General features: G+C 41.6%; 1 protein-coding gene across 1 annotated transcript; it reads left to right on the plus strand.

Moving 5' to 3' along the window:
- The first annotated feature begins 8,732 nt into the window (after positions 1-8,732).
- Positions 8,733-10,636, plus strand: LOC114867166 (macrophage mannose receptor 1-like). Its single transcript, XM_055502476.1, has 4 exons — positions 8,733-8,766; positions 9,137-9,523; positions 9,690-10,025; positions 10,260-10,636. Exons 1-4 carry the CDS (start codon positions 8,733-8,735, stop codon positions 10,601-10,603), a joined length of 1,101 nt encoding a protein of 366 aa, XP_055358451.1. The 3' UTR covers positions 10,604-10,636.
- The last annotated feature ends 3,767 nt before the right edge of the window (positions 10,637-14,403 follow it).

The following is a 14,403-nucleotide window of genomic DNA, read 5'->3' on the forward strand; positions in this document are numbered from 1 at the left end:
CCAGGGACTGGATGCAGGCAGGATGGATGGACCAGAGACTGGACACAGGCAGGATGGTTGGACCAGGGACTGGATGCTGGCAGGATGGATGGACCAGAGACTGGACGCAGGCAGGATGGTTGGACCAAAGACTGGACACAGGCAGGATGGTTGGACCAGGGACTGGACGCAGGCAGGATGGTTGGACCAGAGACTGGACGCAGGCAGGATGGTTGGACCAAAGACTGGACACAGGCAGGATGGTTGGACCAGGGACTGGACGCAGGCAGGATGGTTGGACCAGAGACTGGACGCAGGCAGGATGGTTGGACCAAAGACTGGACACAGGCAGGATGGTTGGACCAGGGACTGGACGCAGGCAGGATGGTTGGAACAGGGACTGGATGCAGGCAGGAAGTTTGGACCAGGGACTGGATGCAGGCAGGATGGTTGGACCAGGGACTGGATGCAGGCAGGATGGTTGGACCAAAGACTGGACACAGGCAGGATGGTTGGACCAGGGACTGGACGCAGGCAGGATGGTTGGACCAGGGACTGGACGCAGGCAGGATGGTTGGAACAGGGACTGGACGCAGGCAGGATGGTTGGACCAGAGACTGGACGCAGGCAGGATGGTTGGACCAAAGACTGGACACAGGCAGGATGGTTGGACCAGGGACTGGACGCAGGCAGGATGGTTGGACCAGAGACTGGACGCAGGCAGGATGGTTGGACCAGAGACTGGACGCAGGCAGGATGGTTGGAACAGGGACTGGATGCAGGCAGGATGGTTGGACCAGAGACTGGACGCAGGCAGGATGGTTGGACCAAAGACTGGACACAGGCAGGATGGTTGGACCAGGGACTGGACGCAGGCAGGATGGTTGGACCAGAGACTGGACGCAGGCAGGATGGTTGGACCAGAGACTGGACGCAGGCAGGATGGTTGGACCAGGGACTGGACGCAGGCAGGATGGTTGGAACAGGGACTGGATGCAGGCAGGATGGTTGGACCAGAGACTGGACGCAGGCAGGATGGTTGGACCAAAGACTGGACACAGGCAGGATGGTTGGACCAGGGACTGGACGCAGGCAGGATGGTTGGACCAGAGACTGGACGCAGGCAGGATGGTTGGACCAGGGACTGGACGCAGGCAGGATGGTTGGAACAGGGACTGGATGCAGGCAGGAAGTTTGGACCAGGGACTGGATGCAGGCAGGATGGTTGGACCAGGGACTGGATGCAGGCAGGAAGTTTGGACCAGGGACTGGATGCAGGCAGGATGGTTGGACCAGGGACTGGATGCAGGCAGGATGTTTGGACCAGGGACTGGACGCAGGCAGGATGGTTGGACCAGGGACTGGATGCAGGCAGGATGGATGGACCAGAGACTGGACGCAGGCAGGATGGTTGGACAAGGGACTGGATGCAGGCAGGATGGTTGGACCAGGGACTGGATGCAGGCAGGATGGTTGGACAAGGGACTGGATGCAGGCAGGATGGTTGGACCAGGGACTGGATGCAGGCAGGAAGTTTGGACCAGGGACTGGACGCAGGCAGGATGGTTGGACCAGGGACTGGACCCAGACAGGAGGGTTGGATCTGCAGCTGTCCATCACAGACATGTAGCTTTGAGTTTGATGATACCTGCAGGTGAGGACAGCGTGGGGGAGAGAGAGAGAGCGGGGGAAGCACAACTACTGGAGAAAAAGAAACAAGGTTAGTTGATGGGAGTGATCATGCAATGATGGGAGGTTAGTGGATAGAAGAGTTCAAAGGAAACAGAGGAGCTCAGTGTATAAATTAGGTCCCCCAGCAGTCTATGTTTATTGCAGCTTAACTAAGAGATGGTTCCTGTGACTAACAGTAATTGCCAGTGACCTGAACCATCTCTAACGTTTCTAAAGTTTTATCAAAAAGGAAGGTTTTAAGCCTGATCTTAAAGGTGGAGAGAGTGTCAGCTTCTGTTATTTTCCCTGACATGGACTATATTCATCAGCAGCGCTTTCTGTGTCCTCATGAAGACTATTCAAATACTTTCGAGGTAGGTACTGTCTTGTAGCTACTACTTTATCCACATTTGAATATTGAAATTAAGAGATCTAGGATGCAGAGACAAGCAAAGTGTTTCCTAAAATTAAAATAGGTCATCTATCATTATTGACCTGTCTTCTGATGTTGTTCATGGCATCTGCATCACAATTTCTTCCTAACATTTTTCTACTCATACAAGAAGCGAACTCAGAATTTAGCTGGAAGTCCCACCTCTCATTTTGACCCAAGGTATATTTGGGATGTAAAATCAATTAAAAATCAAAAACATACTTCATAAACCATTAACATTCATGACTTTTATTTATTTATTTATTTTTTATTTAAAAACAATAGAGAGAATATATATGTTATAATATTGCAACAAGCCCCTATTTGAACCTAATTTACAACGTAAATTGTTTTGTTTTTTTTGCATTGTTCCAATCAATTTCAGCTTTTTTTGAAAGCTCCTATCCCAGGTCGTAGATGTGAAAAGTTGCCCTGCTTTCTTTTAGCAGCTAATTTTTTTGTCGTCTCTGTAAAGATTTACATGTTCCATGCTTCCATCCTTACTGTTTTTGAAGTCATATACTGCCTGGCAGTACACTGGCTTCTAACTAAAGCCCACAAGCTGGGGTTTAGTTATGTCTTTGTCTTTTACACCCTGGTCTCTGGCTCCACCCTATCTGATTCCTCACTAGACCCAAGGCCGTAAAACCAATGTTGTCTTCGAAGCTTGGTGTTCCTTCGTTTGGATAACAAGACACAATCATGCAGTAGATAAGGTGGCACAAACAATTCTATTGGTGCAGAGAGACATTCCACCAGAGCCAGAGAAAGGGGTTAAAAGGCAGAAGCAACTTGAGGACTGCAGGCTCATTGCATCACACCTTCGTGGTGTGTTCACTGATCTCCCCAGCTGGTTTTTGGTTTGTTGATGTGCACGATCAACATCCACGTTTTTGATTTGCTTTCCCCCATTATTTTTATTTTCCTTTATTTTTCAAAAAATCACACAAAAGACAACTCTCTCATCTGCCTTTTTATGGGAAATTTCCACCACAGTTAACTTGACCCATAACCACACAAAGGTTAAAAGATAAACAGCTTTGTGCACTGTAAGTAAATTCTGCCACTTAGTGGCTGTCTGTCATTTAGCTATTATGTAGTATTACCTCCACCTTGAACTGCCACCTTAACATCGTGGAGAAGTTTGTGTGCCTGAATGACCCCAGGAGCTATGTTGTTGGGGGCTAAATGCCCCTGATTGGGTCTCCCAAGGCAAACAGGTCCTGGGCGACGGGCAAGACCAAAAGCGGTTTACAAACACCCTATGAATAGTTTAAAAACAAGGACCAAGATGTCACCCAGTATGGTGCAGCCTGGGCCCCACCCTGGATTGCATGCGAGTGCCTTGTGGCCGAAGCTTGAAGTTGAAGTTTTCCCCAGTGAAGAGAGAGTCACATCCCTGTTTCTTCGGGTCGAGGATAGGTCACTCACTGTTGTTTGTGCCTATGAGCGGAATGGCAGTGAGGAGTACCCAGCCTTCTTTGGGTCTCTAAAGGGAGTGTTGGAAAGTGCTCTAACTGGGAATCCCATCGTTCTGTGATGATGAACTCCTGGGGAGCTTCATCCAGACTGTCAAACCTAAAGTCCAGTGTGTGCGCCTTTGGACAGGTAGAGTTGACACAATTAAGGCAGAAACTCCCTCTGGAGACCTTTATGGCCAAAAATGCCCCTTAGACTTTAATGGTAACCATGCTTTTTAATCTCCCTTCCATTACACAATAAAGCCATGCGTTCTAAGATGTCAGCATTTCATCTTGAAGAGAAGTAGTGATATTGGACATTTTGACTGTATTTCACCATATGCAGTCCACCCATTGTACAGTAGGCTGATGCATGAAATCATTTGTTGTTGTTGATGTGTTGTGTTGTGCCTGCTTATTGATTCATATATAATGTCTCTCTCTTAGTCTCTCTCTCTCTCTCTCTCTCTCTGTCTCCCCCCGACTGAGGCGACTTATGAGTGGGAGTTGGGCGATTGTCAGACTAAGTATTTCCAAACTTTTTGTTATGTACTTTGTTAATATTTTTTCACGGTGGTGTTTGTAGTTTTGTAGTTTTTGAGTGCAAGTGTTGGCTTCATTAGCCAATTAGAGTGTAGAGGCAAAATGAATCTGGTTACACACACACAGATTGGTTTACGCATGCGCAAATCTAATGTGACCCTAATTTGACTCCATACTGGAGCCCTAAGTCTCGATCCACTGGCCTCTGGTGGAGCCTCTCATTCACAAGGCTCGGCTATAGGTTTAGGACAGCAGTATTCTTGGACTAACACATGCTCTGATTTCGGCGTCACCTTGTGGTTGTAGCTGGTCCTGATTTGCAAGACCTACAGAGTGTGACCTCCGCCGTGGGCTTCAGATCGACCCGTGTTCTTGGGAGTTTTCTGGAAATGCTGCTGTGGAAGTTGACTGCCGATGAGCGTGAGGGGGAAGCTTTCCTGAGCTTGGTTTTAGCAGAGCTTTTAGAGACAATGTGCTTGACCTGTACACTCTAACTGGCAAAACATTGCATGGCTCGTGTGTCAAGGTCCTGAATAAGAAACAGCTGAGCAAGTGGACACAGTTTGGAGGAGGAGGCTGCCAGTGTCCATCCAGACTCAGCCAGTGTTAGGGTCCTCTACAAGCCACCACTAAACAAAAGGACTGGGGACCTGCAGTGGAGAATTCTACATGGAGCCATAGCTGTGAGCTCCTACACTGGGAAGATCAACCCAGGTGGCCCCCGCACCTGTGTGCACTGTGGTGAAACAGAGACTGTCTTCCACTGTTTTTAATAGACTTTACATGACTGGCTGAGCTTTTTTGGCTTATTATCTGATTTTTTTTAATGCTTTTAATGAACTGTGGAGTGTGACTGTTTTTATCTTTGGTGCTGGCTACAGCAGAACAAATGCTGAGAAGAGGCAACTGCTAAACTTCTTGTCTAGTCAGGCCAAACTGGCCATTTACAAAGCCAGACAGGTGAAGGACTGTGTGGTGGTCTCTGTGTTACACACTCTGGTCAGAGCCAGAGTGTGGGTGGATTTCAAATTTTACCAATAATGTACCGTGTTTTGCACATCAATGATGTTGACAGGACGTCATCTGTTTTGTGGTGAAGGATCACCTTTTTTTAAGTCTTTGGAATCGTTTTTTTCTTAAAGCAAGCATGCATGCATGTATCTCCCATAACACAAATTACTTTTAGGGCCCCTGGTAGTCATGCAACTTCATAATATGACAGGCAGAATTGCAAGAATTTAATGCATCAGCCTACAATGGGAAAGAGATTGAATCTGGTGGAAAACAGTCAAAATGTCAAATATCACTAATTCAAGATGAAACTACAGTAAGTGACAGTCCATTAATGGATCATGTTCTGTAGAATAAGTAGATAAAACAATCTTGTACTGTAAATGATTAATTAATTATGACATCTTGATGGGGATTGAAAAACCAGTGTGTTTCATTTCTACAACTGTAGGTGCAGCTGGTTTGGTCCCTGCTAAAGCTTGTAAAGCCATTAGGGACTTGAAGCCAAATTCCCTTCTCCAATTTCCGTCTTACAGCACCCTAAACTTAATTTTAGTGTTTTAAATTACTGCTTATACTCCATGTTGTTGCAGATCAGAGCTGAACAATCGATTTGAACTACTGGCCTCCAGACGCCCTAGTCTGAGGGGTTTGTTTTGGCATATATACTACTTTGTGTGTATTGTACCTGGGGTCAAACTACCATTACAGCACAAACCTTGAAGTGAGACAGACTTATTTTTGTTACCTAATTTAGTATTTTGTTAGGGTATTTTTGGATTTTTTGTTTTTGATCAGTTCAATATGCACAAATCATGTAGTTTGTCTTTGTTCCACAAGGTGATGCCAAAGCATCAACTACCATAAAGGAAACAACTGAATATCCCATATACAGTAATACTGAAACGTAAAGTTTACTATCAATCAGTTTGGTAAATCATATTAAAATGTATTTATTTTACCATTCACAAAGAGATGCAACAAAACAAATAATAATGTCCAATAAGTAAATATTAATGTTGTGAACATTCAAACAAGCTCACTAAAATTGTCATATCTTAATATCCTCACATTTTTTTTACAGACAAGGCAAAACAAAAGCTCAAGAAGTTGCAGGAGAAGCGCTCACGAACCCCCAGAGCTTCAGTACCAGAAGAGAAACAACCCTTCTCCTCAAAGCCTCATCCAGCTGTAATAAATGTGACCTGCCGTGGTCGAGACACTGTAAATATAATAAGAGGGAGCTGAGTCTGCATCACAACTACATGCTGGAGAATGCTTATTTAAAACAAAGCGTGTTTGCAGATGTAATGGCACCAAATGGCACAATGGTGGCAGTAAACCTGACGGCACGAGAGGCCACGGACCGACGAACAGGTTTGACCTACAAAATGAAGAGAGAGGAGACAGATGCAGGTATGTTAAGTTTAGTTGTATGCACTTGTTTTAACCCATCAAATGGACATTTGTTTGTAGTATTATTATTATTGACTCTGTGTTTAGGTTTAGAGTTGCCTCGTCAGTGGGAGCCTATGCAACAAGAAGTCTTTAAAAAGGTCGCTCTACAACCTGACTCAGACGAGTACAAGGCCGTAGCCCAGGGTTTCCTCAACACAGCAAATAACTACAGCATTCAAAAGGTGACTACACACAGAAACACATTTCACAGTCAAAATGGACACCAACTGACCCGTTTTCAACTGGTTTCAGATTGAGCGTGTGCAAAACCTCTACTTATGGCGCGCCTATAGCTTGTGTAGGGAGCGTATATTTACCAAGAATGGTCCCGAAGACGTCGGAGAAATGCACCTTTACCATGGAACAAAGGCAGAGTCATGCGAGTGCATTGAAAGGAACAGATTTGACAGGAGCTACGCAGGAACAAATGGTAGAGAGTTTGTACTATAAGGCTTATACAGTATCTATCTACCATAAATACTGTATTGAGCTCAACTCTGCTACTTCAAGTTTTAGGTTTTTATCCTTTAATCCTTAAACATGAGAAGCCTCGCTGTGACTGAGTAATGCTTGTGTTTAGACTGTACTTTTAACACGTTGCTCTTCTGATGTGCTTCGACATTTGTAAATGTTTGTGACATATTAGGAAATGTCATTTTAAGCTTTTACAAATGTTTTCTAAAATATGTGCAAACACTTGTTAATCACAAATAAGTCATTAACAAGTATTTTGTTAATTATTTACAAATTCAATTCATGATGATGACATTCATCATTTTTAAGTCAGTCAATAGTTTGATGATTAATGACAATTTATTGATATTCGTTTTGCAATTTCTAATCAGAGCACCTAGACCACATCTGGAAAAAGTTTTTAAAAAAATTACAGAAAAAGAGCAGCATCTGGATGCATTTCAATAATATTGGAGACGGTGAACCTGAGTGCAGACTTTGTAAAATGAAAATATCTGTCAACATTTGCTAAGTCTTATAATGTTAAGACCTAAAGGTTTGATTATAATGTTAAACAGTAGTGACTGTGTAATTTTTTTAATAGAAAACTGCATTAAAATAAGGCTTTCATGAGAACACAAAATAAACAAATGCTTAGAAACACACAAACCATATATCAGTTTTAAATTCAGCTAAAATATGAGGCGCAGAGTGATAATAATTTAGGAGCCATTTGGGAGCCACAGAGCTGACTTTGGACCCATAGACTAAACATGTTCTTTTCGCAGAAGGCATCTCTTAAAAACATCAGCTAATTACACTCCATTTATTAGGATTTCTCTATGCCACTGTACAATTAACAGCACATTGATGCCATAAAACCAGCATTTATTACTGCTTATTTGTGAATATAGGTGTCATTGTTTAACTACTGTACATGGTTTAGTTTAGACAGAAACGTTTTTAACCTTGAATTTTGTTGAGAAATTTTATTAGAAATGCAGCGACCATGTTGTGCTTGTTTAGGTCACGAACATGTACTGAACACTTTGCTGAATGTGTCAATGCATTTTCTGTTTTTCTATAATACTATTTCTCATTTGCATTTAAGCATTTTACTGCATTTGTGAATCAGGTTTTCTGTGTCTTTTACTGAAACACAACCATGCGACCAAATACAAATAGTGAAAGAGCAACTGACGCTCATGCTCATGTTCAGTGTAAACTGGTGATTAGTAAGAGAGTTGTGTAACGACCGGTCTCACACTCCATAATTGTGAGACAAGGTGAAGTGATAAAGTGAGAAATAAACAAACAACCATTAATGTAAGTAGGAGGAAGTGAGAAGGTTGATGTTACTGGAATTCCCAAAAAGGAAAAAGCCAGAGGCAGGTCGCACTATGGAAGTGTGATAAACATCAGAAACTGTAATATTCAAATACTGACATACAGGAAGCTAAACAGAAACAGCTGCCTATATGTACGGTATTAAAGAGTCAACGGTGTTTCATTATGATCAGTCTGTGAGCAGAACAAGGAAACATCAGTGAGTTGAATCTGTCTGTTTGGCAACTAAACAATGTCTTAAATACTGTTTGAATTCATGTTGTGAACAAGTATGGTTTTCTGCCAAATGTTCTTTACTATTTTACAGTTTCTTATGTTTGTCTTTAATATCTGAGACGATTCATTAACAACTGTATTTGGTTCCAGGCAGAGAAAAGATGCAGTGGACTCTGTTTCTAGTGGTTCTGATGGGTAAGTGGATCATCTGATCACATCTAGAGTAGATGATGCTGATGCTGCTAGAAACCACATAAAATGAAACCAACAAAAAAGCATTCTTAACATTGTAATAAGTTATTTCATCACTACAAAGAAACAGCTTCATTAGTAACAAATATAATATGTTTTTAACATTTGCCCTTTTTATTACAATTATGTGCTCCATGTCTTTGATGGAAAATTAAAACTTAAACACAATGCAGGTGAATTTGAAATTTAATAGTCCTCAGAACATAGCAAAATAATGTAGTTAGTGAACAGCACCAGTCTAAATTAGTGGAAAGGTCAGTGTGATTTATGTGACACTGGTTTTAATCTGCTGCAGTGTTTCCTCTGTTCTCAGGTCAGTGCTCCTTTTTCACATGTTCCCTGTATCAGTACTACTTTATTAGAGAGAACAAGACCTGGGATGAAGCTCAGACGTACTGTAGAGAGAACTATACAGACCTGGCCACAGTGTCTGACATGACAGACATGAGGAGACTCTGTAGCTCTACACAGAATCAGGATGAAGCCTGGATTGGTCTGCACAGCTACCCAGGAAGAGAGAACAGGAAGTGGTACTGGTCTCTGCCAGGACTGGAGTTTAATGTCAGTGATACTAGATGGGAGCCTGGACAGCCCAATGATGGAGGAACAACATTACTTATTGAGAACTGTGCTCTGATGAACAGTAAACAATGGAGTGATTATCCTTGTAAACAGACATTTCCATTCATTTGTTACAGTGGTAAGAAATATATTTAATGGTGTTACTACTGTATGTGTCTACATGCTTCTGTTTTATAATTGCTTTAACTCAACCCACAGTTAATCAAATGTTACACATGCCTTTAATTTATCATTTTACTATTACTGGTAACTTTGTTGATAAAATCTACTTTGTTTTCCGCCAGAATCACAACAACCCAACAACACATTTTATTATATTACAACACCAATGACTTGGCCTCAGGCTCAGAGTTACTGCAGACAACATTACACAGACCTGGTCAGTGGACTGGACCAGTTGGATGATCCAACCTTGGCATCTTACCGCTATGTGTGGATCGGTCTGTTCAGAGACACCTGGAGGTGGTCAGATGGGAGTAACTCCTCCCTCAGAAACTGGCAAAGTCTTGAAGATTTGGTTGATGGACAAAGTAACAAGACATGTGCTACTGTGTTAAACACAGCAGGAACATGGAGCTACGACTATTGTGATAAACAAAAACCCTTCTACTGCTACGAAGGTGAGTTTGATGAAATTCTAGTGTTCTAGGAGAAACTGAAGCAGTTGAAGGACTATATGGCACATTTTATTATTGATGCCTTTACATTTTGTTTTCAACTTATTCTTTAAAATCATCGTTCTTAGGAAGCAGAATATCTAACAAGGAAAAAAGTGTTTTTTTTCATTATTAATTTTAATTTTGAATAAAGAAAAAAATAAATGTATTCAAACTTTATGTGTTTGTGTCTGACAGATAAACTGATCCTGATAAATCAAAGTCTGACCTGGGTGGAGGCCCTAAATCACTGCAGAGAGAACCACCATGACTTGGTCTCCATCACTAACCATCACCAGCAGAGATGGGTCCAAGAGAAAATCAAGAACGCCTCAACTGACTTTGTGTGGCTGGGACTGAGATACACCTGCACTCTGGGTTTCTGGTTCTGGGTCAGTGATGAGGTGGTCGACTATCAGAACTGGGCCTCAAATGCAACTAGTGATGACTGTGACATGTCTGCAGCCATAAACACAGGAAACAATAAGTGGTTCAAAAGACCTGATAATGAGACATTTAATTTCATCTGTACTAAGAAATAACACCTACACACACAACAGAGAATTTGTGGTAAGTTACATCAGGCATTATTTTAAAAAGATAATTTCTGTACAGTATAGACAAACTTGTCAGGCTGCTTTCAGTCGTGGTGACAAAGTCTAATATAAAAAACCCAATACATGTTTAGCAAGGAGGTAAGAAGGCTAAAACACAATAATCTAAAATACTTCAGTAGTGTAGGTCTCTACAAATGACTCAGTCCCTAATTAAAGGCCACCTCAACAACCCATCCCCCACATTCACAGCCCTCTGCAGAAAATATCCTCAATGTCCCCAGGATCCTGATAATATCTAATTAAGATGCTGTAATAGTGTTTATATGTGTTCATAATTGTACTCAAATACTAAATGTTAAGAAACATAAATTACTTTCTGTATATAAATGATGAATGATAGATTCTGTATATAAATGAAAATCTACAATAAAAATTATGTATGTATGTATGTATGTATGGTTTCCTCAGGGCTGCTTAACTACTGAAACCACTATGAAAATCTATCACTGCATCACAATAGCTCATCATACATCATAATAATATTAATTGAATTTCTCTACTGTGGGAAAAATAAAGTTCATTATTGTCAAGGAATGCGGTGTGTAGGACCCAAATGCACAGCTCTGGGATGAGGTTTATACTGAAGCTTGTGATGTGTCGAGCACCTGAGTGGGCATTTTGAGCGAGCGGGGAATGCCCATATGTCAAGGCTTTATAAAGGGTCCAAATCACTTCTTACGCTGTGGGTTTTTGAGAGGAGATTGCTTGCGCCATTATTATTATTGTCAATTAAATAGAGTTCTAGTAGAGATTTAGATTTTGATTTATTTAGTTTAGTTAAACACTGAACATTCAATACATACAGCAAACATACACACATAGGCGCATACACATACACCAAATGTATTTATACAGATACAGAATAGAAGTAGGAATAGCGTTGTCAGATAGAGCATTTAGTGTGTGAAAGAGTTATAAGTTAGGCAGTACTGTAGGTAGTACTACTACAGTAGTAGTAGGGACATGGAGCAAGAGCCAGTGCCAAAAAGAGTCCACTCATATGTCTGGGAGCACTTTGATCTTATCCGCCCCAGAAAGGTCAAGTGTCTGATTTGTGCTCAGGAGCTGACTTATAGCAGCAATACATCATCCATGCTGCGTCATCTGGAGCCAAACACCCAGACACCACACCTAATACAGCAGCAACTGATGCATCTGCTGCTGCTGCAGGTGGAGCTGGAGTTGGAACCCAACGAGGTACAGTATGCTGTACTTGGTTCATTTATAATTAAAGGCACAGAGTCAAACTGAGGCATTAAACCAAAGGTGCTATATTATGTTTTCACTTTAAGGCCAACAAATACCAAATCCGACAGCAAACACAACTTAATACAAATCTTTGATTTCACAAATGACAGACGCTCGTCAATGTAGTAAAAACAGAGTTGCAGAAGCACTCACGCAGTAATCGTAACATTTCATTATCACACATATTTGACATATCAAGTCTACCCGATATAAATTTATTTACAAAGAAACACAATTACACATCTTTGACAAATAATTTTTATTTGACAATAAAACAGGGACTGACAGACATTAAGGCACCACTTATCTGTGAGGATTTGAAGCCAGTTAGCTTTGTTGCAGTTCTCGCAAACAACCACAGATGTGTGTCTTTCTAACTGTACCAAATGTTTCGAGCAGCGTGTCGATTTCAACCGAGCTGTGTCAAAGTTGCTCTAATCTCTAGATTAGAGGTCAGTTGTGTTTTTATACATTTTATCAGTGAATATTTCCAAACTGCGGTATCGTGAGGTGTCTAATAACACAGCGTAGACAACGGTCGCTAGCCTGTAACTTTACTAGAACTGACACGGTATCACAGCGTTCCACACCTGGTCTCCATCTTGGTTCTCTTCTACCGTCCCCCCACCGGTGCCCAGAGATCACCATCTCCCTCTAGTGATGAACTAATGTAAATGCTCTTACATATACACCTTAACCACTATATTACACAAACATACACAGTAAATTCCATCACTTCTGGTATTTTTCTTTAGGACGTTAGCTCTAATATCATCTCCCCTGTTCACTAAAGCGAGTCTCTCGGCTCTTCTCTGCGTTTTTTTTTTTTTTTTTTTCATTTTAAGTAAAAATTTACAGTATAACTGATTTGCTTTTACTCTAACAACTATGAAACGAACAACCCCATTCAACTTACCTCATAAATCCTAGCATGTTCAGGGGAAACTGCAATAGACAGTCTATTTTATCGGCTTCAGAAACCAAAATATTGAGTTTGTCATTATTTCAAACCTTCCTCCCCACAGGCGTGGTACAGTAGCTCAGTGGGTAGAGCATTGTGGTTGGAAGCAGAGGCAGGGTTAATTGTGTCTTTGAGCAAGGCACCTCACACCAGCTCCCCAGGCGCCAGCACCCCTAGGGGGAGCAGCGATGCCAAGCTCTCAACCTCTACCTTGAGTAGTAAATTGTCACAAAAAATAGTGAGGTCCAAAATAACACAGGTGAGTTTATGATACAGTATATTTACCGATTCTCAACGTAAATATTTGAACATTGTAGATAATATTATAAAGTATTGCTACACTTACTGCCTACTATGTAAAATTAAGTAACCTGCTGGTAGGTTACAGGTTACATTACAGGAGACAACAGCTAATTATACTCCATTTATCAGAATTTCCCTCCCATGCTACTTTACAATCAGCTACATAGAATCGCCAGATAGAACCAGTATTTAATATTACTTACTATATGTGGTAAATCTGGTTTTCATGGATTAACTAGTTTAGTTCAGACAGGACTTTGATTTAATTTTGTTAAGTGAACTGAGCTGTTTTATTAAACAAGTTTCAGGCTGCCATGTTGTGCTTCTATTGTTTATTTTAGTGACTTGTACTGAACTATTTTATTTAGTTTTATGGTGCAGTTTTCTTAATGTGTCTATGTTACGTTCTCACTCACTGACTGGGGGTTTTAAAAGGGTTTATTACTGTTATGGGAAAATTGTTTCTTCCTTATCCTATGCAGTTATTACATGATTTATGACTTATGTTTTGCAATCAATATCTTGTGTTTTGTCCTCCATCTGTTTTATGTATTTGACATTTAACCTACATTGTTCAATGCTTGTCTATGCCTGATAGACTCTAGCTCTAATCCCAAATTGAGATTTAGCACTCCTTCATCTCCGATAGTCAGACGCCAGTGATGCAGGTGTGAGAATGTTAACATCTTCACACGCACGGCGACAGGGATGAGGTGGTGCATGCAGTCTGATTGGGCTACACAGACGTTCCACCGTAGTCGGACAAAGGGGTTAAAAGGCAGAAGCAACTTGAGGATTGTGGGCTCTTTGCATCACACCTTCGTGGTGTGTGCACTGATCTCCCCAGCTGGTCTTTGGTTTGTTGATGGTTTTGTTGATCACAAAAGACAACTCGCTCATCTGCCTCTTTATGGGAAATTTCCACCACAATTACAAAAACCGTACAACAACTAAAGACGCTGGCAAAAGACCAGGGAGGCAAAAACGCAAAACACTGCCACTGAGGCTATAACACAAAAATAGGAAAAAATGCTTAAGGCAGGCAGGAATACAAAACACAGACTTGCATCTTTCTTACGGAAGAAACAGGCACTGTTAACACTTCACATTTTTGCAAAGCTACCACTGTTTGCAACACGAGCCAATATGTCACAGTCAAGCCCTGGTTTAAGTACTGTATGTTGCCTGGTGGTCAGACAACCAGCCGCAGGTG

This window comes from Betta splendens, chromosome 2, assembly GCF_900634795.4.
Source record: "Betta splendens chromosome 2, fBetSpl5.4, whole genome shotgun sequence".
Lineage (NCBI taxonomy): Eukaryota > Metazoa > Chordata > Actinopteri > Anabantiformes > Osphronemidae > Betta > Betta splendens.